General features: G+C 39.1%; 1 protein-coding gene across 1 annotated transcript in view; it reads right to left on the bottom strand.

Annotated features, from left to right (window-relative positions):
• Nucleotides 1–3,437: 3,437 nt before the first annotated feature.
• The window catches only part of LOC144980501 (uncharacterized), a 26,783-nt gene continuing 4,494 nt past the window's right edge, over nt 3,438–25,726 (bottom strand). The window contains exons 2-10 of the mRNA XM_078928126.1: nt 23,525–23,725; nt 21,309–21,604; nt 20,192–20,453; nt 18,199–18,488; nt 8,821–10,450; nt 7,560–7,680; nt 6,257–6,455; nt 5,325–5,424; nt 3,438–4,305 (exon numbers count right to left, since the gene is read on the bottom strand). Coding sequence (XP_078784252.1) covers nt 4,010–4,305; nt 5,325–5,424; nt 6,257–6,455; nt 7,560–7,680; nt 8,821–10,450; nt 18,199–18,488; nt 20,192–20,453; nt 21,309–21,604; nt 23,525–23,725 — 3,395 coding nt within the window. The 3' untranslated portion in view covers nt 3,438–4,009. The remainder of the gene's footprint in view (nt 4,306–5,324; nt 5,425–6,256; nt 6,456–7,559; nt 7,681–8,820; nt 10,451–18,198; nt 18,489–20,191; nt 20,454–21,308; nt 21,605–23,524; nt 23,726–25,726) is intronic.

Here is a 25,726-nt window from a genome sequence, read left to right as displayed (position 1 = left end):
TTGGGTCTTTTGAAGATCCATGGTGGGCAGGGAGGTGAAGGTCACTGTTTGAGCTTGAGCTTTTTTATATAGCGCAATATCCACTAAACGTGCTCAAAGCGCTTTACAAGGGGGTCCATGGTCAACAGCAACACATAACATGTAGGACGAGACATGACGCCTGTCAGGCGATATTACAACGCTGTTAACGGCCAGGTACTCATTTTACACCTGAGTACGGTGAGAGAATGTGACTAAAGAGCCTTCTCCAAGGACTCAACTATGCGATCCGAAAGCGAGTGTCATACCACTAGACCACATAGCCGCATAGCCGCACTGTTGTAGCGTCTGATATTCCCCCCTGTTATCATGTCCTTTTTCCAGATTGCTTTCTGTCTTTGTCACTTTGTCTTGGAATGAGTTAATCTGTTTTTGCTTTCGCCCCGGCCGGAGTCATTGGCTGATGTTTGATTTAACTTTCTCCTTACCGATCATTTTCAGTATTTTCCCAAAATGTCAGGCTTAGTCAGCAGAAGAATTGATTTTTTAATCTCAAACAAGCTCTCTACAAAACAACTTTAAACTTGTGCTTTGATAAATAGCGCAATATCTACTAAACGTGCTCATAGGCAACACGTAACGTTAGAACGAGGCATGACGCATGTTATGCGATAACACATTTCTTTCCGACAGAGACAACGCTGTTAACGGCCAGGTACTCATTTTACACCTGAGTACGGTGAGAGAACGTGAGTAAAAAGCCTTTTTCAAGGACTCAACTACTTTCAACTATGCGCTAAGCGAGGTTCGAACCCAGGACCGTCCGATCCAAAAGCGAGTGTCATACCACAAGACCACATAGCCGCACAACTTTGATGTTCTTATTAATCAAACAAAGATCATTCTGAATAAGAAAAACGTATATTGTGTGGTAACAAAAATGACGATATTGCTGTAGGTGGTAAGGAGAGGGTAAAGGGTTTTACAGCTCTTACGAATCGTTCATGTCATTTCAGTAAAAAGGAAGATGATAGAATGGCAAAACATTATAGATTTACCACAGAATAGGCAAAACAAAGGAGACTTGTTCAAATAGGAAACAGATGTAGATTCCAAGAGCAGACTATCAATGTACTTTGTTTGAGGTCATCTTAAAGTCCAATCCAGACACCAGCACGGGATTCCACCAAGAATACGTTCAAATATTTACAAAGCGTGAGGTATTCAAAACAAAATGAATATTAAATTACATAAGATAGATAATTTACAAGGGAAAACAACATCTTCCAAAACCAATAAACACATTTGACTGTTTCTCTGTTTGTTTTGCTTTGTTTTTAATGTTTTTACGGCGCTGGCAGCACAATAAGGTCATATCACGCCAGTAAAAAGTAAGAAAGCGGGATAGCAAAATATTCTAGAATAACAATTAAAGCACCCAAGAAAATGTATGACAAAGGGGAATTAGTTCAAATAGGAAACAAATATTGAGTCCAAGAGCACAATATCAAAGTACTTTGAGATCACCTAAAAGTCTCATCCAGACACAAGCACAGGTGCCAACTAAAAGCAATACACTCAAATGTTTACAAATCATATATAATATGTAAACAAAAAAATACAAAGCAGAACATAGAGATGATTTACAATACAAAAATATATCATCTCCCAAAACTCTAACGATGTATTTGACTGTTTTCCTCCCAGCTAGGGTATCTGGCCAGGATCTGGACAAAACCAAGTAATCTCCTTCCAAGGCAAAGACAGAAAGCATGTTGGAAACAGATATAGGGGGATAGAAGAGACAGTAAGTTCCTCCCTGCCCACTGTGGGAGGTAAGGAACCTCACCCATAAACAAAAGTCTCAAAAATAGAAAGAAAAGTGAAAACAACAACAGCAAAAAATAGCCGGCATGACTAGACAGTCAGATTAATGAAGGAAAAAATGCCAAAAGAATTACTGAAAAATTCGGAAGGTAAATGTCAAAATTTTAGAAGCATCATATTTTCTAGTAAATGTCCGTAGACGTTGATAATAGCCTTGAATTTCTTTTCCCATTTCCATGTTTAGTGTCCAGATGGGACTTTTGTTTGTTTGTTTAATGACCATTTTTAAAAAATTGGCATAACGAATCAATTTTTTAAAATCAAGCTTTTTTTTACAAATTATTAGTTATGAAATAGCTAGGGAAGTTACTTTGAAGGGTGGAATAAAGGCAAGTCCTGGGCTCGAGTTTCGCTCTCGGTGCATAGTTGAGTCCTTGGAAAAGGCTCTTTACTCAAATTCCCGTACTCAGGTGTAAAATGAGTACCTGGCCGTTAACTGCGTTCTTTGTCCGAAAAATTGTAATAATATCGCCTAACAGGCGTCATGTCCCGTCCTACATGTTAAATGTTGCTGTTGACCAGGGACCCCTTGTAAAGCGCTTTGAGCACATTTAGTGGATATCGCGCTATATAAAGCTCACTTTTAGAATTTTTTAAAGCAAGCTCGTGAATTATTTGCCGCGATAAAAATAACTCATTTAATAAACCCAAACCCGTGAACGAATGCTATATTACACCACCAAATAAAAGGCAATGATAGATGATAGGCTTGGTGTCGTTCTTAATAAACTGACCTTTTTATAATTCAAAGAGAAAGGAGTGATTCATTATTATCATTGTCATTTCCCCCTGTCTCCCCTTTCTCTCTCTCTCTCTCTCTCTCTCTCTCTCTCTCTCTCTCTCTCTCTATCTATCTATCTCTCTCTGTCTCTCTCTCGCTCTTTATCTCTCTCTCTTTATCTCTCTCTCTCTGACTCTCTCTCTATCTCTCTCTCTCTCTCTCTCTCTTTCTTTCTCTCTCTCTCTTTCTCTCTCTCTCTCTCTCTCTCTCTCTCTCTCTCTCTCTCTCTCTCTCTCTCTCTCTCTCTCTCTCTCTCTCTCTTCATTTTTTTTTTAATATTACCATTGTTGAATACGTGTGACCCATTTGGTAATTTCTTACCACCCACCCAATGCAGCTTTTGACGAGAATAGGCTTCGACAGTCGTGACGTCACGTCCCTCGTAATGACGCATATTAACTTAGTAACTGGTTCTAAAGTATCGGAACAAAGGCGAACGCCAATATGAAATACTTCTCCGACGAGCATAAAAGTGTATCAGAGAAAAAAAAACGTAATAAATCTGATCGTGTTTTGACTATGTATTCTGATCACATGACATGTGAAAAAGTTCTAGCCAAGATGAAGAATAGTTTAGAACCAAACTGCTGATTGCTAGACGGACGTGACATCAGACTATTGAATCCTATTAAATGAAATTCCCCATTTGACATGATCTACAGTTCACTCACCACGGCGATCATCAGTACACAGAGCTGCAACATTTTTTTTTAGCCGGAAGCTCCCTAGGACACCAAATTAAATGTTTCCCTCTTTATTTACTCTATAAGAAATCAAAAACAATGTGAAATATTGAATGTAAGCTTCAATTTAATATACGAAAACAGTTAAAATTGACGTTTCGGGTTTCCCCGTTATCAACAAAACAAGATGAATGAAACACTACAGACGAATGAGATAATGTGGTAGTGGCGTTGTCATCTTGTTATTTATTTAGTTCTTCGAGCTTCGAGCAGCAACAGCTAGACCTCTACATCACTCTGTAAGAAAACCAGTCCTTCATTTCGTTGATTGTGGTCGATTGACCATGTTTAGTAAAGAAGTAGCCTTACACAAGTGTTGGACTGTTTCACCGAAGATCTAACAAGTGTGCATAAATGTGTCACTGTTTCACCGAAGATCAGATAAAGTGTGCATGAATTTGTCATTGTTTCACCAAAGATCAGATAAAGTGTGCACGGATTTGTCACTGTTTTTCCTTAACGATCTTTAAAAAGTGAATCAATTTGTCACTGTTTCACCAAAGATCAGATAAAGTGTGCACAGATTGTCACTGTTTTTCATCAAAGATCTGAAAAAAGTGCATGAATGTTTCACTGTTTCACCAAGATCAGATAAAGTGTGCATGGATCTGTCACTGTTTCACCAAAGCATGTCGTCACTAAGCTTACTGCTGTCTTTAAACATCTGCTCGCATTTGAGAATAATATTCGTGTACATTTCTTCCTGATACCTTCTCTCCACCATGGCAAATTCCATCTTTTCAGAAATCCTCTTCTTCCTCCGGTTCTCATCTTCATAAAATCTGCGCACCAAGAGCACAAGAACACCAACCAGACCCACGAAAAGTCCCATGGCCGATACGATAATCAAGATGATCCAGCGGATACTTTTGTGTTGGACAGCCAATGTATAAGGTGGAATGTTACCCATGGACGCTGGAAAGAAAACAAATTTTTTTAATAAATAGCATTTTTAACTCACTCAATCCTGATGTTTGCTACTTTTCAAAACTGGAAAAAATGTATTAAAAATAAACATGTGCCTTATAGCTTTCTTCAACTACGATTAAAACCACTAGCTTTGATACTACGCCTTTAATTTGTCTCAGAAAAATGTAATAAATAGTCATGGGGTAAAAGTAACCCGAGTTAACTACGGATATAGTCGGTGTTAGGGTTGAGTAAGTTAATGAGTATTTATGAAGAGCCTACACGTACCTATATTATACAGGTCTGATAATCGAATACAATTTTGGGGTTGTTTTAACATTATTGTAATGGACATTCTTTTTTCGCGTTAGTTTGAGAGATTTTAGATTACAGTGTTGAGGCCTACCATAATATTTTGGGTTATCAGACCCTCAAAATACGGACACGTGATGAAGAGCAATATCCGCTAAACATGCTTAAAGTTAAAGCGCTTTACAGGGGATCCATATTCAACAGCAACACTTATGTTGGACGAGACGTGGAGCCTGTTGGGCGATATTACAATGTTTGTGTTTTGCTTTGATGGGGTTTTTTTCGGTTTTTTGTTGTTGTATTTTTTGTTTTTAAGGGGTTTCCGGGGGATTAAGGCCATATCAGTGCCAAGTACCCAAGATACAGGTTCAAAGAGCATAGCATCAGTATACTTAGTTTGAGATCACCAAAATGTATCAGTTATGATGATGATGATGACGACGACGATGATGATGATGAGTATGATGATGTTGATGATGATGATGATTATTATTATGATGATAATGATGATGATGCTGATGACGACGACGACTACGACGACGATGACGATGATGATGATGAGGAAGAAGAAGAAGAAGAAGAAGAAGAAGAAGAAGAAGAAGAAGAAGAAGAAGAAGAAGAAGAGGAAGACCAATCAATACTCGTCAATAATGACTAATGACGGTCTTGACGCTTCAATGATGATAAAAGTGGTAGAAGATAACGATACTTACTCAGCTGTGCGATGGTCATATTTCTAATCTGTATACAATGTCTACAATTCACGTTAGTCATCCTATGCTTGTCCACAACAGCCCTCATCTCCACCTGTATCTTTAAAAAAAGAATTAAAATTGAGTTTTTATAAAGCGCAATATCCACTAAATGTGCTCAAAGCACTTTACAAGGGGTCCCTGGCCAACAGCAACATTTAACATTTAGTATGGGACATGAGGCCTGTTAGGCGATATTACATATTTTTTCGGACAGAGTCAACGGTGTTAACGGCTAGGTATTCATTTTACACCTGAGTACGGTGAAAGAATGTGAGTAAAGGGCTTCTCCAAGGACTCAACTATGCGCCGAGCCGGGCCCGAACCCAGGACCTTCCAATCCGAAAACTGAGAGTCATACCACTGGATCACAAAGCCGCAAATTCGACAATAGTTCATGAAGCTGTCTGTATTGTTGTAAATAGAAAAAACTTATTTTACATTGATCTTTACTAAAACTGTATTGTACCTAATACAGATAATAATGATGGGAATATAGGTAATAAAAATGATGATGATGATGATGATGTTGTTTGATGATGTTAATGATAATAATAACAATAATAATAATAATAATAATAATAATAATAATAATAATAATAATAATAATAAAATAATAATAATAATAATAATAATAATAATAATAATAATAATAATAATAATAATAATAATAATAATAATAACAATAATAATAACAATAATAATAATGATGATGATGATGATGATGATGATGACGATGACGACGACGACGACGACGATGATGATGATGATGATGATGATGATGATGATGATGATGATGATGATGATAAGGTAGTGAAATGTCACCTATAATAGTACAGGAAATCAACGACAAACCCAATATAGATGACAACAAACAGTACTACAGTCAATACCTTTGGCAGAATGTTCCCATCGCTGATAGTCAAATTGACTCGTCTCCATTCCCTCTGTCCATTCTCTACAACGATACGGTTGTTGTCACCACCATCATCACCATCCCGGACAGAGATGCTGTAATTCTTGCTATGAATACCTATATCATCTTCAGTTTGGACGGTGATAACGAGGTTGACATAATAATGGTGTCTGTAGCTGTGAAGAATTTTTTTTTTTTAAGAATAGGGAATAAGAGTGTGATGTCAAAAAAAAAACTGGTTCCAATCTCATTGGAAGTGTAAAATTACTCTTCCGGATGACTGGATACATACCTTGTGTAATGGGATAGGATTCAACAGTGGTGACGTCACTTCCCTCATAATGACGCATAGTAACTTGGTAACTGGTTCTAAACTATCGGAACAATGGCGGACGCCCTTATGAAATACTTCTCCGACGAGCATAAAAGTATATCCAGAGGAGAAAATCATTATAAATCTGATCATGTTTTGAATTTTATACATTCTAATCGCATGACATGTGAAAAAGTTCTAGCCAGCATGAAAAATAGAAAATACCGATCTTCTTTGTTTAGAACCAAGCTGCTCGTTGCTGGGCGGACGTGACATCAGACTATTGAATCCTATTGATCTTCGGGTTTCCGAGTGATAACATCGTATTTTCTAGTTTAAATATTACACGCTGACCGTCAGTCAATATCATTCATCCTCGCTCTTTTACGTCCCGTAATCCTAAGAATCTGCTTAAACTTCCTGCTTCTTACACATGCCAACTTGAGATTTAACATGTAACCTATTCTTTATTAGTCCTCTGAAGGACTAGCAATATACCACTTTCAATGAGTTTGGAACCGGAAGAATATAAGGTGTGAGATCACGACTTCTCTGTCCTATTTGAATGATCTTTTATAAAACGAGATGTCTGATGTCAACAGGTATCACCCATGTTGTCCAAGTGAGCAGATTGGGGGTTAATAATCTTGCCAAGGAAAAAAAACGAAAGTGCCTGAAGCGGGGCTCGAACCCACGACCTCCGGGTCACAGTGCAATGCCTTAACCACTCGGCCACTTCGCCCCGATTATTATTATCATCATCATCATCATCATCATCATCATCATCATCATCATCATCATCATCATCATCATCATCATCATCTTCATCATCATCATTATTATTACTATCATCATTGCATATAGTGAGGCGACGACAACATTAATCATTGTAAATTTGTTGAAATGCTCTATTTTTACTGCCCATACCACTCTCTTGAAAGGATAAAAGGTATCAATCTAGACTTACTCAAAAGATATGACCACTGGATTTTCTTCCTTCGTTTTTATAAATGGAATATAAGGCTCCACAATCTTGTTGTTTTTCTCATCTGTCTTGGACAATCCAAAGTACAACTCCGTCTCATTACCTGTGCCAAAAATATGAGCATTTATTATATATCTTAGCACGATATCTACTAAACGTGCTCAAAGTTATTTACAAGGGGTCCCTAGCCAATTGAAACACTTACCATGGTGGACGAGACATGAAGCCTGTTAGGCGATTTACTATTTCGTCTGGTCATGGAGTCATTTTATACTTGATTGAATATGTTGGGAGAATGTGCGTAAAGAGCCTTTTCCAAGGAATCAACTATTCGGCGCTCAGAGCGGGACTTAAACCTTTGACCCATCCGGTCCAAAGGCGAGTGTCGCAACACTAAATCACATATCCGCTTTTGTGTGAAACCTTTCAAGTTTCTACAGACAGAATGCGCTTGGCTAAGAAGCTCACAACATTGGCACCCGGAAGTATAACGGACCAACACTCAAAACTATGTGTAACTTTAAATATTTATAGTCTGGTGAATACAGTTTAATGAGAATTATTCATAAACATGGATAGCAAAAAAAAAAAACAATAACAAAGACCTCGAGTGACGTCAATTTCGTTCTATCTATAGATAGGAGGAAGATGCAGAGCATATACTGCAGCGATACAGAAAATACTCAACCCATAGAGAAGAGATATGGCCCTCTGCAACTTCTCAATATAAAAAAAACAGAATTTTCTGCCCGCGAGAAGAACCCAAAAGACGAGTACCTTCATCTTCGAAACGGGACTCCAGATATAAAGGCATACGAGAAGAAAGAAGAAGAACTTGTGTCCGAAACGGAAACGTTCCGGAAACGTTCCGTATTTGGTAATTTGTTCTTTTTCGAAGCTGTTATATTCATTTTTGTTCATGACTCCGATTTTCTTTTTTATTAAATCACGTTTTTGACATTTTGGTTAGAAAACACGTTCTTTAAACACCGATGGATTAAAATGACCCTAATCTTGTCAAAAAGTATCTTCCATTAAGACCAAAGCTTCAGGCTGAAGATTTTATCACTGTCTTTTCCGTAACAGAGGTTTAAGAGGGAAGCAGGGAGCAATTTTTTGAAGTCATCAGTCGAACAATGTTAGAGTAATTTTAATTGATCGATAGATTTGAAGGACGAAATTTTTTGTCAACATTTTTTTAATGAATTGTTAATTTTCAGAACATGGCAGATATAAGTCTTACCTTCGAAGTGTCTTAGTGTCCATGTCAGGTTGAGATTCAAGTATTTCGAGGACATGGATTCGAAAAGAACGCAGCACAAAGGCCGATCTACTGTCTGACATAGTTGTAGTATAGACGATCTTATTGGGCATAGAAGATGAAAAGCAGCTGTTGTGTTGGGCAATGCAGTTGTTGGTCCAGAGAGTGATGGTGGAGCTGCCGAATGGGTTGTCTTATGTTGGTTTGAGAGTCTTCTGCTTGTGTGTGTTACTGTTGGGGAAGTGGTCGTTCTTGTACTTGGAGTAGATGTTGTAGAAGGAGTTGTGGTGGTTGGCAATGCAGTAGTTGTTGTAAGTGTTATAGTAGTTATGGCGGGGGTTGTGGTAGTTGTAGAAGGGGTTGTTGTAGTAATTGTGGTGGGAGGTGTTGTAGTTGTCGTGGGAGTTGTAGTCGTTGTGGTAGGAGTTGTAGTAGTTGTGGTAGGAGTTGTAGTAGTAGTGGTGGGAGTTGTAGTAGTTGTGGGAGTTGTAGTAGTAGCTGTGGGGGTTGTAGTTGTTATGGGAGTTGTAGTAGTTGTGGTAGGGGTTGTAGTAGTTGTGGTAGGGGTTGTAGTAGTTGTGGTAGGGGTTGTAGTAGTTGTGGTAGGGGTTGTAGTAGTTGTGGTGGGAGTAGTAGTAGTTGTGGTAGGGGTTGTAGTAGTTGTGGTAGGGGTTGTAGTAGTTGTCGTAGGGGTTGTAGTAGTTGTGGTAGGGGTTGTATTAGTTGTGGTGGGAGTTGTAGTAGTTGTCGTAGGGGTTGTAGTAGTTGTGGTGGGAGTTATAGTAGTTGTGGTAGGGGTTGTAGTAGTTGTGGTAGGGGTTGTATTAGTTGTGGTGGGAGTTGTAGTAGTTGTCGTAGGGGTTGTAGTAGTTGTGGTGGGAGTTGTAGTAGTAGTTGTTGTGGGAGTTGTAGTAGTTGTGGTGGGAGTTGTAGTAGTTGTGGTGGGAGTTGTCGTAGTTGTTGTGGGAGTTGTCGTAGTAGTTGTGGGAGTTGTAGTAGTTGTAGTGGGAGTTGTAGTAGTTGTGTAGGGGTTGTAGTAGTTGTGAGGATTTGTAGTAGTTGTGTGTGGGTGTTGATATTGTAGTAGTGTGTAGTAGTGGTTGTGTGTAGTAGTTGTGGTAGGTGTTGTAGTAGTTGTGGTAGGGGTTGTAGTAGTTGTGGTGGTGGTGTTGTAGTTTGTAGTTGTGGTAGGGGTTGTAGTAGTTGTGGTGGGTGTTGTAGTAGTTGTGGTAGGGGTTGTAGTAGTTGTGGTGGGTGTTGTAGTAGTTGTGGTAGGGGTTGTAGTAGTTGTGGTAGGAGTTGTAGTAGTTGTGGTGGGTGTTGTAGTAGTTGTGGTAGGGGTTGTAGTAGTTGTGGTGGGTGTTGTAGTAGTTGTGGTAGGGGTTGTAGTAGTTGTGGTGGGTGTTGTAGTAGTTGTGGTAGGGGTTGTAGTAGTTATAGGTGTTGTAGTAGTAGTTGTGGGAGTTGTCGTAGTAATTGTGGGAGTTGTAGTAGTTGTGGTGGGAGTTGTAGTAGTTGTGGGGTTTGGTTTGTAGATATCCCTTTCAGATATTCTCATGTTATCAAGTGCTATGTAGCTGGAACTGTCCGTCTTATCTGTTTGAAAGACTATCTGTGGATTATTGAATCAGTTTTTTATTTATGCATATTATGATGATAAAAACGAGAATAATCCGTAAAATAGAATACTTTTTTGTTTTCTAATTTGCATAAACCGGATTTACATCACATACACATGACACGTTTCTAAATAATCCAATTACACCTTATTAAATGATTTTCCACTTTTCATTTTTGGTCTAACATAAACCCTCCCTCCCCCCCCCTCCCATTCTCTCTCTCTCTCTCTCTCTCTCTCTCTCTCTCTCTCTCTCTCTCTCTCTCTCTCTCTCTCTCTCTCTCTCTCTCTCTCAGGCTCATTTTCTTTCACGATCTTTTTCTTGTTCTCTCACCTCCTTTATCGAATAGTAACTCCCCGTCTCATAACGGTGTTATGTTTTGATGAATAGGATCCTTAAAAAGTGAATTCAGAACTAAAATGATAAGAAATATGAAATTTGGGTCTTTTGCAATTTAATGAATTGGACTTTTTCTCCACGATAACTTGAGCTTTTATATAGCGCAACATCCACTAAACGTGCTTAAAGCACTTTACAAAGGGTCCCTGACCAACAGCAATACGTAACATATAGAACGAGACATGACGCCTGCAAGGCGATAATAATACATTTTTTCTGGACAGAGACAACGCTGTTAACGGCCAGGTACTCATTTCACACCTGAGCATGGTGAGTGAATGTGAGTGAAGAGTCTTTTCCAAGGACTCAACTATGCCCGGAGCGAAGCTCGAACCCAGGACCTTCCGATCCGAGAGCGAGAGTCATACCACAAGACCACATAGCCGCATAACGAAAAGAAATTACCCATAGTCTCATATGTGTGGCTAAAGACAAATTGTTGCTGCTTGAAGCTCGAAGGAAAAATATTAACCATAAGTAATGAATTGTAAGTTTTAATGTATTAGACGAAGACAGATACATTGGACGTTTCGGGTTTCCCCTTTATCATCAAAACAGGATGAATGAAATACTATAGACGAATGAGATAATGTGATAGTTGCGTTGTTAAGGTGAGTCAATAAAAACATTGATGGGGGTAGGAAATAATATGTTCCTTTGTAAATAATCACGAATTTAAATATCTTGTATTTATGTCCCAATCCATTGTATTTATTTTCTAACAATAGTCTACACTTTATTTTTATTTCACTTTCTACTCTACACTAGACACAGTTCCTCCCCGTTTCCCTTTTTTGACTTAATTAATTGGACACCTTTTATCTATTGTTCTATAGAACTGTCACGTTGCTGTCACTCGGGTCTTTGTTATTGTTTTTAGCCAGCCATTTTTATGATTAGTACTCACTATCTTCTATCAATCAGGCTATAAACGTTCAAGGTTAATAGATAGTGTGCGCTTGGCTAAGAAACTAACAACATTGCCATCCGGAAGTATAACAGCCAACACAAAAAACTATGTGTAACCATGAACTTTTATAGTCTGGTTAATACACGCACAATTTGACAAAAGGTAAAGGAAAAACAAAAACAAAAACAAACAAAACCATACACTGAACCAACCAAAACAGAAAGTGTTTTTCAGATTTAAACCATCCAATTTTCACTTTTTTTTCAGTCAGTCACAATATCAGCAGAATAACTCTGGTTCCATCATACTTTCTAATCGTTAGGACTTTCATTTTTGTTCACAGCGAATCTGCTTCGAGTGTTGGGGTCGATCTCACTCGCAATTGGATTCAATAGTCTGATGTCACGTCCGCCCAGCAACGAGCAGCTTAGTTCTAAACAAAGATAATCGGTACTATTTTATTCTTCATGCTGGCTCGAACATTTTCACATGTCATGTGATCAGAATGTATAAAAGTCAAAACATGATCAGATTTATAATGTTTTCTCCACTGGATACATGTTTATGCTCGTCGGAGAAGTATTTCATAAGAGGGCCGCCATTGGTCCGATAGTTTAGAACCAGTTACTAAGTTACTATGCGTCATTACGAGGGAAGTGACGTCACGACTGTTGAAGCCTATAGAGGTTAACCGACGTGCACATTCTTGCAGGTCTGATAACCTAACGCAATTCGAAGCTTTTAAACGTTGTTATGGAAACTATTTTACGTTGGTTTTTAGAGTATAATTTCCTTTACAGCAATAATGAGCCCATAATAATGTGGGTTATCAGTGCTACAAATATGTGCCAGTGCATGACATAATCAGTCGGAAGGTGAACATTTGAAATTTGCATTTTCTGAAAGAATATACTCCCCAGAGCATTTTAATCTTTATTTGAAGTAAATCGGGTAATTTCTAATGAAGTTATGGCCAGATGTATGGGAAATGTATCCAGCAACTTTTCTCAAATTTCATACTTTTTCAACTTGACTAGCTGTTAAAAACATTTAGAAATGAAATTAAGCGTTGATATTTTTAATTTCCCGAATATGTACAAAAAAAAAAAGGGTTGATTTAATCAACTCATTTTGGACAAAAAAAATTGACCTTCTAACTAAACTTGGCCATATCTCAGTTCAAACCTTTTCATCATCCGACTGATTATGTCATTCACTGTAACATGTTCACGTCGAGATTTACCAATAATTACTTCCCCTGAGACAAAACAATGTAGTTCTAATTAAGAAAGTAACAAAAACGTATTTCTTAAGGGTCGTGATTTTAATCTGTGAGTTTCATAAGAGACAAATTTATGCAAGTCCTTCATCACAGGCATTCAGTGCTAGTCATAAAACACACAAAAAAAGGACACAGATGAGGACAGGAGGTCCATCTTGGTTGACCACGGAGAAGTCTTCGTGAGGAACTTGGAGTGATTATGATAGGCGTCTAAATTGTAGTAAGTGGTTGTAGTATTTGCGGTAGCCGTTGTTTTCCTAGTGGTGGCGATTATTTATTTATTTATTTATTTATTTATTTATTTATGTTTGGTTGTAATAGGGTTTGTGATTATTGTTGTTGGGTTGTCGATGTAGTACGGGATTCAGTAGTTGTGGTAGTAGTAGTAGTTGAGACACTGGATGTAGTGGTTGTGGTCGTAATTGTGGTAGTTGTGGCAAGGGACGTAGCTGCAGTTGGAGTTGAAGTGGTAGGTTTAGTAGGGGTTGTGGTAGTAGTAGTTGCAGTAGAGGTTGTAGTGGTAGCTTCAGTAGGGGTTGTAGTAGTTATGGTAGAGGTTGTAGTCGTTGTAGTTGGAGTTGGAGTAGTAGTCGCGGTAGGAGTTGTTGTAGTAGTTGTGGTGGGAGTTGTGGCTGTTGTGGTGGGAGTTGTAGTAGTTGTGGTGGGAGTTGTAGTAGTTGTGGGAGTTGTAGTAGTTGTGGTGGGAGTTGTAGTAGTTGTGGCAGGGGTTGCAGTAGTTGTGGGAGTTGTAGTAGTTGTGGTGGGAATTGTAGTAGTTGTTGTGGGAGTTGTAGTTGTAGTTGTGGGAGTTGTCGTAGTAGTTGTGGTGGGAGTTGTAGTAGTTGTGGTGGGAGTTGTAGTTGTGGCAGGGGTTGCAGTAGTTGTGGGAGTTGTAGTAGTTGTGGTGGGAATTGTAGTAGTTGTTGTGGGAGTTGTAGTTGTAGTTGTGGGAGTTGTCGTAGTAGTTGTGGTGGGAGTTGTAGTATTTGTGGGAGTTGTCGTAGTAGTTGTGGGAGTTGTCGTAATAGTTGTGGGAGTTGTCGTAGTAGTTGTGGGAGTTGTCGTAGTAGTTGTGGGAGTTTTTGTAGTAGTTGTGGGAGTTGTCGTAGTAGTTGTGGTGGGAGTTGTAGTAGTTGTGGTGGGAGTTGTCGTAGTTGTTGTGGGAGTTGTCGTAGTAGTTGTGGGAGTTGTAGTAGTTGTAGTGGGAGTTGTAGTAGTTGTAGTAGGGGTTGTAGTAGTTGTAGGGTTTGGTTTGTAGATATCCCTCTCAGATATTCTCATGTTATCAAGTGCTATGTAGCTGTAACTGTCCACCTTATCTGTTTGAAAGACTATCTGTGGATTATTGAATCAGTTGGTTTATTTGTCCATACAAAGGGAGGTCATTGGTCGCATTGCAATGAGTGCTCGAAATGACCCACATAGTTAAAAAGAGTTTCACAGCTTGAGAAATATCCAACATCACCATGTTCATTTTCCTCAACATGACTCATGGGTATGTTTACAGTAGCGGGTTTACATTTATTGTGGAATTTTCAATCGTTGTAGCTACAGAAACTAATCATGTGATCGATGATTAGTTTAGAAAAGAAACCCAACATGAATATAGATCGCTCCCATTGATGAGATGGGTTTAGTCAAAATACTTTATCCGCCAGCCGGATATAGTCCGCATATAGTCTGATTAATACAATTTAATTAGAAGTACTCATAAAAATGATGGCTAAAACCAATAACAAAGAGCTGAGTGACGTCAGTTTCGTTCCACTTATTGATAATATGCGTTTAGTTTTAAAACTCACAACATCCGCCAGCCTGATATAACGTACAAACACACAAGAGTGTGTGCAACCTCAACGTTTATAGTGTCTGATTAATACAATTTAATTAGAAGTACTCATAAAAATGATGGCTAAAAACAATATCAACGAGCTGAGTGGCGTCAATTTCGTTCCTTCTATAGATAAAAAAAACATATGCCAACCCCGCAGTCGTACTTTATCCCATACTAGGTGAGACAAAGAAAATATAGGTGTTGAATAAATATCCGTATTTCACATGCAAAATGTGACCCATCGTCTCAAAACGGTATTGGTGCGGCTATGTGGTCTAGTGGTATGACACTCGCTTTCGGATCGGAAGGTCCTGGGTTCGAGCCTCGCGCTCGGCGCATAGTTGAGTCCTTGGAAAAGGCTCTTCACTCACATTGTCTCACCGTACTCAGGTGTAAAATGAGTACCTGTCCGTTAACAGCTTTGTCTTTGTTAGAAAAATTGTAATATCGCCTAACAGGCGTCATGTCCCGTCCTACATGTTGAATGTTGCTGTTGACCAGGGACCCCTTGTAAAGCGCTTTGAGCACATTTAGTGGATATTGCGCTATATAAAGCTCAATTTTAATTTTTTATTATGTCGGAACGAACCAGATGCTTAAAATCTGAATTAAATGTTAAACTGGTCAAAATTTTTACATTAAAAAAAAAAATTTTTGGCATTAGCACCCTAAAATATGGTATCCATTCTCCTCAATAAAACATACAAACTCAACACAAGTCTGATATTTCTGGCTATAAATTAAATTTTCAACATCTTAACCAACCCGACTTAATACCGTTTTGAGGCGAATTGTCATAAATAACAAACAAAACAAATTCTCATACGCTGATATTTTTTGCACTTTGCGATTGGATAAAAAGACTCCAAAAAAAAAAAGCAAAACAAACAACAACAACAACAACAAAAAAAAAACAAAAAAAACGAGTTCTAAAAATTGTATTTTATCAAAGAAACCCTTTTGACTTGGACGGATGTGAACATTTTTTATCTTGAGCAATATCCACTAAACGTGCTCAAAGCGCTTTACAAGGGGTCCCCAGCCAACAGCAACACTGAACATGTAGGACGGGACATGACGCCTGTTATGCGATATTATAATTTTTTTTCGGACAGAGACAACGCTGTTAACGGCCAGGTACTCATTTTACACCTGAGTATGGTGAGAGAATGTGAGTAAAGAGCCTTTTCCAAGGACTCAACTATGCGCCGAGCGAGGCTCGAACCCAGGAACTTCCGACCCGAAAGCGAGTGTCATACCACAAGACCACATAGCCGCACATTGACGACGAACAATAAAATACCACATTGCATTTACTCTTTTTTTCTACTGAATTTTGTTCATTAAAATCACATTCTTGAAGATAATTATTGTAATCATTTTTGAGATTTTGATAAATCGAAAAAGAGAAGAAAAGAAAAGAAAATTCCCTTTATTCATCCCATAGGGGAAATTTGTCTGTAGGGTAAATTCCAAGGAAAGACTGAAATAACCAAGGCGTCAGCCACAGTGCAGCGCCGCAAATTGAGCAAAGGCGAGGTGGCTTGCTCAAGGCCACACAGCGCAGCGGTGGATGATCGAACTCGGTATCTTTCGGGTAGAAAGCAAAGACCGTACCGCTGAGCCACGCTGCCCCCGTTAAATGTGTAAGGCTTGATGGTGGATCGTGATATTCTTATTCTAGGGAAGGTACAGATCAGTGAGTTGGCATTATTGTATCTATATTTTTAAATAATTGAAGACAGTGAATGTGGTCCCTTTCACAGAAGACAGTAATGTGGCCTATCAGAAAACAGTGAATGTGGCCCAATCAGAGAAGACGGTGAATGTGACCCTATCAGAGAAAACAGTGATGTGGCCTATGAGAAAAACAGTGAATGTTGTCCCTATCACTGAAGACAGTGATGTGGCCTATCGGAAAAATAGTGAATGTGGCCCTCTATCAAAGAATAAGGGAATGTGGCCCTATCACAGAAGACAGTGATGTGGCCTATCGGAAAACAGTGAATGTGGCCCTCTATCAGAGAATCAGGGAATGTGGCCCTATCAGAGAAAACAGTGATGTGGCCTATGAGAAAAACAGTGAATGTGGCCCTCTATCATAGAAGACAGTGAATTTGGCCCTAATCAGAGAGGACAGTGAATGTTGTACCTATCACTGAAGACAGTGATGTGGCCTATCGGAAAAACAGTGAATGTGGTCCTTATCAGAGAAGACAATGAATGTGGCCCTATCACACAACAATTCTTTTTTAATTGAGCTTTTTTATAGCGCAATATCCACAAAATGTGCTCAAAGCGCTTTACAATGGGTCCCTGGTCAACAGCAACATTCAACATGTAGGACGAGACATGAGTCTATTAGGCGATATACAATTTTTCGGACAAAGACACGCTGTTAACGCAGGTACCATTTTACACCCGAGTACGTGAGAGAATGTGAGTAAAGAGTCTTTTCCAAGGACTCAACTATGCGCCGAGCGCGAGTCTCGAAGCCAGGACCTTCCGATCCGAAAGCGAGTGTCATACCACTAGACCACATAGCCGCACAGAAGACAGTGAATGCTGCCCTATCAGAGAACACAGTGAATGTGAGCCCTATCACAGAAGACAGTGAATGCGGCCCTATGTCAGAGAATCAGTGAATGTGGCCCTATCACAGAAGACAGTGAATATGGCCATATCACAGAAGATAGTGAATGTGGGCATATCACAGAATACAGTTAATGTGGCCCTCTATCAGAGAATCGGGGAATGTGGCCCAATCACAGAATACAATGAATGTGGCCCTATCAGAGAATCAGTGAATATGGCCCTATCACAGAAGACAGTGAATGTGACCCTATAATCATATATATCCTCTATATCTAATTGGGTTTCCCAATAGCTCAGTTGGTAGAGCACACACGCAAAGGGACCAAGATCGATTCCAGGTGCAGTCGAGATTTTTTTAAATCTGACCCCCTTGTCCACCCAGCAGTAATTGGGTGGCTTGGTTCTTAGATCTGGCGGAAAGTACTTTGCGATGGACTAGCCTAGTTTCATATCCAAAGGGTACCAAGCAATTGCTAGGGTCCATTTCACGCTATAGAAACCGGGATAGACTCCGGCTCCATTGGCCTATTGGCTCGGAGGAACTGCTATATATCTAATTAGATCTTCAAGCCAGGAACAATTTTTTAAAACTGAGGGGTAAAAAAATTAGATACTTCCATGTTTATTTCCTTTATTACCCCACACCCTACCTTTCTTTTTAATTATTCATTTAATTGATCACTCCCTTTACATAAACAAATATGCCTAAATATATACTTACAAACGAGTCTCTTTTATTCAAACATTTTGCTTCAACTTTTGCGATAAACGACACCTTCTTCCACTTTCCTTCTGTTTGATCTGTCAGTTGCCCCAAAAAATGTTGTCTAGTTTTACTATCTTCCTCGACTTTGTTGTAAATTTGTATAGTTTGTGGCACATTTCCTGTCGTTGCGTAGTTGAAAATGATACAAACTTGAGTTACGGTTCCTGAAATAATCTCCCCAAGTAATGATGATTTAGATCCGACCTCAGCTTTCTCATTATTGACGTCAAGGTATGCAAAATAACCTGGAAACAAAACAGCAACAGAAGAATACAACAGAACCGGAAGTAAAGGATTTATACATTAACGTTGTGTGGAATTTGATTCAATAGTCTGATGTCACGTCGCCCAGCAACGGCGGCCATCGTGGTTCTAAACAAAGAAAATCTGTACTTTTTATTCTTCATGCTGGCCAGAACGTTTCATATGTCTTGTGATCAGAATGTGTTAAAGTAAAAACATGATCAGATTTATAATGTTATTTTTTTCCTCTGGATACGCTTTTATGCTCGTCGGAGAAATATTTCATAAGGGCGTCCGCCATTGTTTCGATAGGTTAGAGCCAATTACTAAGTTACCATGCAGGCGTCATTACGAGGGAAGTGACGTTACGACTGTTGAAGCGTATTCTGACCAGGTTGATTCCTGAAGATTGCCAGTAGCTATAAAACATGGTAGTAAAATATTCCTGTGCTGACGTTTTGTTTGGCAGACCTGTTTAGTACTACGATAAACTCGTAGAAATACGAATTTTTGGGCTCCAGCTAGAGAACTGCATTCTCCTCTTTGACTCAATAGATCTTGTTGAAAATGAAAGTTAAGTTGTATTTTTGGATCATGCAAAGGGCAAATGTGACCCTTCGCATCAAAACGGTATTAAGTCGGGATGGTTAAGATGTTGAAAATTGAATTTATAGCCAGAAATATCAGACTTGTGTTGAGTTTGTATGTTTTATTGAGGAGAATGGATACCATATTCTAGGGTGCTAATGCCAACAATTTATATTTTTGACCAGTTTAACATTAAATTCGGCTTTTAAGCATCTGGTTCGTTCCGACATAATACCGTTTTGAGACGGTGGGTCACAAATTATTTATTTCAAATGCTTTTTAAAGTGGATTTTTCATTTTTCCCATGGAAACTACTTGTGGCGGTGGGTGGGGGTGGTGGTGGTTGTAGTGGTGGTGGTGGTAGTAGTAGTAGTAGTAGTAGTAGTAGTAGTAGTAGTAGTAGTAGTAGTAGTAATAGTAGGATCTAATTGACACAACACCCTCCGCCTGGCCGGGAGAAGAAAGAGAGAGAGCGAGAGAGAGAGGGAGAGAGAGAGGGAGAGAGAGAGAGAGAGAGAGAGAGAGAGAGAGAGAGAGAGAGAGACCCAGTGGTCGCACAACCGACTGAACTATCCAGCCACACAATAATATTGCTTTCAAACTCTGTATCAATCATGCGCCCCTCTCTCCTTACTGTGGAGACCACAACGAGGCTGGCTGACAAACCCCGCTAACTATCTATACTGAGTGAGCAAATTAAGTAGTAGTAGTAGTAGTAGTAGTAGTAGTAGTAGTAGTAGTAGTAGTAGTAGTAGTAGCAGTTGTAGTAGTAGTAGTAGTAGTAGTAGTAGTAGTAGTAGTAGTAGTAGTAGTAGTAGTAGTAGTAGTAGTAGTAGTAGAATCTAATTGACACAACACCCTCCGCCTGGCCGGGAGAAAAGAGAGAGAGAGAGAGAGAGAGAGAGAGAGAGAGAGAGAGAGAGAGAGAGAGAGAGAGAGGAGAGAGCCAGCGGTCGCACAACCGACTGAACTGTCCAGCCACACAAAAATATGGCTTTCAAACTCAGTACCAATCATGCGCCCCTCTCTGTTGGTGGTGACAGTAACAGTAGTAGCAGTAGTAGTTGTAGTCATTACACTTATTGTAATCATTTATAAAGTGAAAATTAAAACATACCTGTCTTGCCTTTTCGGCTTTTATCTCCTTTGATTCCAAAATGACCATTTCTTGCAGGCAAACTTGTCCCTCTTTTCCAGACCAGTCTTTTGTTAGTTGTGTCGTTATGGTAGACACCACACCAATCTTTATTGAAGTGGCAGGCAGGCATTCCACGGTAATGCTTGACACAGTTGCAGGGCATTGATGAGGAAGTCACGTGAATGCCCCCTATGGCAGCTACACTCTTTGTGTTTGTTGTTTTCTCAACCTCGATGATTACCTAAAAGAAAGTGGTAGAATGAGACTCTTGACTTTGACTGTGTGAAAGTCTCCCTCCCCCCCCTCTCTCTCTCTCTCTCTCTCTCTCTCTCTCTCTCTCTCTCTTTCTTTCTTTCTTTCTTTCCTTCTTTTTTTCTTTCTTTCTTTATTTCTCTCTTAACGCATCGCAAAAATGCCAAATCGAAGATTTTGGACGTAATTCTCAAATTTTGATGCGATCTTTCGATCCCTTTAAATTTATATAGGACGCTAGGTTATCGCAAAGTACTTTCCGTCAGATCTATTAGACCCAGCTGCTCAATTACTGTAGGGTAGAGAAAACGGTGGAAGGGGGGGGGGGAGGATCTCGGCTTCACTTGTGATCGATTTCGGGCCCTTTGCCATTGAAGCAAGTGATCTACCAATTGAGCTATCGTGACCACCTCCTTGGAGGCGGCTATGTAGTCTATTGGTATGACACTCGCTTTCGGATCGGAAGGTCCTGGGTTCGAGCCTCGCTCGGCGCATAGTTGGGTCCTTGGAGAAGGGTCTTTACTCACATTCTCTCACCATACTCAGCTGTAAATGAGTACCTGGCCATAAAGAAAATTGTCTCTTTTGGAGAAAAAAAATTCTAACACCGCCAAACAGGCGTCAGATCCCGTCCTAAAATGTTAAATGTTGGTGTTGATCAGGGACCCCTTTGTGAAGCGCTTTGAACACATTCAGTGGATATTGCTCTATATAAAAGCTAATTTCTATTTCTATTTCTATTAGACCCTAAGGAAAAGTTCTCCTTGGGAATAATGGACAAAGGAATTCTATTTATTCTTCTTTAAAAAAAAAAAAACAAACAAAAAAAAACAGACAATCTTACCTCCGAGTTTTCCCACACACAAGCTTGGAAATAAGCTTCTGCCCATTGGCCTCCAGTACTTTTATTGATGGACCCGATATGCATAACAGCCTCTGCCGGATCGTCACCGTTGTCACGCTGTTTCCGGTTCTTCAAAGTAATGGTGGGCGGTTCGCTCCCCTGACTGTTGGTGGCGTACCAGAAAGTGATACATAATCCTTCCATTTCGTGCTCTGCTGTGATGCGATCTGACAGATGGCTTGTAGCGCCAATTGGAATGCTGTCGTCACTGGTATCCACATAGCGATAGGAGAAAACTGTAAATATAGAATGGTATTCAGTCTTGTGGTATGATACTCGCTTTTGGATCGGAAGGTCCTGGGTTCGAGTCTCGCTCGGCGCATAGTTGAGTCCTTGGAGAAGGCTCTTTACTCACATTCTCTCATCGTACTCATGTGTAAAATGAGGACCTGGCCGTTAACAGCATTGTCTCTGTCCGAAAAAAAATGTAATATCGCCTAACATTCTCGTCCTACATGTTAAATGTTGTTGTTGGCCAGGGGCCCCTCGTAAAGCGCTTTGAGCAAGTTTAGTGGATATTACGCTATATATTTTTTTAAAAAAATAGATTTTAACCCTCTCCTTACCACCAAAAGGAAAATCGTCACATCCGTTACGATATAGAGATGTCCTGATTTCATTTTGTTATATTATGGGCAGTGGCGTGGCATGCTTACAGTAAAAGGTGGTGCCAGAATCAGAAAAAAAATGGCTTAAAACATGCTATATTTGTAAATACAAAAGAAAGAAAAAAAATATACAGAAAAAAACTTACTCAAATAAGAGGCGTTATTTACCACTTGTCAGATTTGTTTTATTTTAAATGCTGTAATAATCCATTTTAAAGAGATGTTATGTGGTGCCAGGCACCAAGTCAACCAATATAGCCGCGCCCCTGATTATGGCTATAAATACTCGACACTTTTTTTCAGAACTCATTATTTTATAACAAAACAAAAATATACTCGTTACTATTCTGTCTCAAAAATCTATTTTTGTGTTGGGTGAATGTGAAGTTTCGGGTAAAATTCTGAAAATATCTGGTAAGGAGAGACTGAAACAGTCAAATGCAATACTGTGGAAAGACACGTACGATATTTAATAACTTGGCCAGAAAAATCGTCCTTTAAATCTCGATCGGTTGAAATGACCGCCATCTTGGCAAAAACTCTCAAACCTGTTACATTGCAAGGCCTTTTTAGAATCCCAGGTTTGAGAGATTTTGACAAGATAAGGTTCATTGAATCGATCGATATTTGAAGGACGAGTTTTCTGGCCAAATTTTAAATTCGTGTCTTTCCAGTTCCATAGTACGGAACTTAACTGGTTAAAAGGTTAAAAAAAATCTCTCTCTCTCTCTCTCTCTCTCTCTCTCTCCCTCTCTCTCTCTCTCTCTCTCTCTCTCTCTCTCTCTCTCTCTCTCTCTGCCATTTCTAAGGGCTTATGATTTTCATCAAAACTTTACACCCAAAGAACACAAAAAGAATTTTTTTTCATTCAAACCCAAAAGCAATAAGGTCTTGCTAAACATGTATTGTTGTTTGTTTGTTTGTATGTTTTTAGTAAAATGTGGTGTGAAATCTATATTTATATAACTATCTATAACAACAATTTTTGTTGAAAGCTTGTGATGCACACACGAAATAGAAGTGAAAAAAATGTTGGCTGTATCCTGGGGCGTGGCTCTATTGGTTCAACTGGTGCCTGGTGTTACGTGCGTATACACTTGTAGCACTACCCTTGTAGTACCTATCCAACTTCTCTATATAAGTCATTAATCATGACCGTTCTCCCTGGTACTGATCTCTGTCACACCTGAAAATGGAATGTATTGTACCCCGCTCTCTCCTTAGCGTCCTGTCCAACCTATATTATATTATCTAGTAGTATTTGCCTATAGTCAGTTATGTTCCTACTCTCGTATTGATGTCATGTATGCACTGTTTTATTAAAGTACTCATCTTAACCTGAATACATCCTTGTTTGTTTATTATGTTTACAATACTATCTACGATTGGACATTTACATAAACCTTATTGTTGTAAGCAAATTATATTATGGTGACAACACCTAACACCTGGCACCGTATCCATCTTTTAAAAATGGATTACAGCATTATTATTTTTTAATGAGAAATGGTATGTCATGTTTCATCTATGGTAGCAATAATATCTCACCATCTCCTTCGTAATGACTCGGCCGTTGAAATTCCAGGCCATCGATAATCTTCTTCTCGTCTGTTCTTTGAGTTGCTAAATTCCACGTCATACCAGAAGAACTCGTGGATGGTGTGACGTCAATCCCACAGGGATCTGTTGCGTGCAGTCCACATTGAAACAGACCCCGTGTTATATTCGTGCACGATTGCCAGGTCGAGTCTGTTGAACGTAATATAATTGTTTGAAAAGGGGAATAAATAGGTCAGAATGATCTATAAATAGAATGAAGTTGTTGTTATTGTTTTTTTGCCATCCACATTTATGAGTAATTCTCACTTAACTGTATTATCCAGACAATAAAAGTTCAAGGTTACACAAAAGTTATGTATGTTGCCCGTCATACTTCCGGATGGCAATGGTGTGAGATTCTTAACCAAGCGCATTCTATCAATAGGTAGAGTGCTCGTGGATTCTATGCAGCTATGTTGTCTTGTCGTATGACACTCGCTATTGTATCGGAAGGTCCTGGGTTCGACCCTTGCATGCTCGGGCCATAGTTGAGTCCTTAGAAAAGACTTTTTACTCACTTTCTCTCACCGTACTAAGGTGTAAAATGAGTACCTGGCCGTTAAAAGCGTTGTCTCTGTCGGGAAAAAATCAATGGTATTATTGTCTAACAGGCGTCATGCCTCGTTCATTGTGCTACGAGTTAGGTGTTGTTGTTGGTCAGGGACCCTTTGTAAAGCGCTTTGAGCATGTTTAGTGGATATTGCGCTATATATATACTTCGCGAAGTCCCAGGTTTGAGAGTTTTTGCCAAGATGAGGTTCATTTAAATTGATCGATATTTGAAGGACGAACTTTCTGGCCAAATTTTCAAATATGGGTTTTTCCAGAGTACGGCAGTATTATTATATAGATAGTATGTGCTTGGATCAGAAGCTCACAACATTGCCATCCTGAAGTATAACTAACCAAGACACAAAACTGTGTGTAACATTGAACGTTTATAGTCTGGTTAATACCGTTTAGTGAGAATTACTCATAAATGCAGATGGCAAAAATCAATAACAAAGGCCTGAGTGACGTCATCTTCGTTCTACCTATAGACCCGGTTACCCACCTCCATCGTGCAGCCTTGTAGAACGTGCTGGAATGCGGTGTGCTATGATAATATAATCCAGCGAGTATTGTGCGGCTTGTGGTCTAGCTATTAGTATCACGCTTGTCTTAGGACTGGAAGGTCCAGGGTTTGAGTACTGCTCTGAGCGACGTATAGTCGAGTCCTTGGAAAAGGCTCTTTAGTCAAATTTACTCAACGTACTCAGGTGTTAAAACGAGTAACTGGTCGTTAACAGCGTTGTCTCTGTCCGAAAAAAGTGATATCGCCTGACAGGCGTCAGGTCTCTTTTTACATGTAAAGTGTTGCTGTTGGCTTGGAATCCCTTGTTAAAGCGTTTTGACCACGTTTAGTGGAAACTGCATTACATAAATGCTCGAGATTCGGGTTTTTTTGTTGTTGTTTGTTTCGTTTTTTTGTTGTTTTTTTTGTTTTTTTGTTTGTTTGTGTATGTTTTGTTTTGTTTGTTTTTTTTTTGCGGGGGGGGGGGGGGGTTGTTTTGTTTTTGTTTTTTAAACTGTATAGTGTTTTAGACAGCAACAAAAATCAATATAAAGACGTGATGAAATACTTTGATGAGATTAAAGGAAGCTTTTGTGCAGCTTCTGATGTCCTGTAGTAGGGCACTCGCCTATATTAATTATATAGGAAGATTTCTGGTTCGAGTCCTGCTTCCCCCCTTTGAGCGGTGAAAATTTGAGATCTTGAACAGGGCTCTATTCCACAGCACCCAGGTGTAAAATAAATACAGGTGGACAATAAAAAAAAAAAAGAAGGAACCAGGATACCTCTTAAATGTTTAAAAGGAAGGGTTTCATTCTGTTTGACAGATTAGTAAATAAAAATGAAAGATTTGTTTTTTTGTTGTTGTTTGTTTTGCATTTTAAAAAAAAGTTTTTCCGTATTCGCGTGGATGTAAAAAAATGATCGATCCTCAAATATGATGATGATGATGTTGATGATGATGATGATGATGATGATGATGATGATGATGATGATGATGATGATGATCAGCATCATCATCATCATTATGATTGTTATTATCATTATTATTATTATTATTATTATTATTATTATTATTATTATTATTATTATTATTA

The sequence above is a fragment of the Berghia stephanieae genome, chromosome 10 (genome assembly GCF_034508935.2).
Source record: "Berghia stephanieae isolate SIO BIC M18660-M18661 chromosome 10, UCSD_Bste_1.3, whole genome shotgun sequence".
Lineage (NCBI taxonomy): Eukaryota > Metazoa > Mollusca > Gastropoda > Nudibranchia > Aeolidiidae > Berghia > Berghia stephanieae.
Note: the sequence above shows the minus strand (reverse complement) of the source record. Positions and strands in the feature narration are given on the sequence as shown.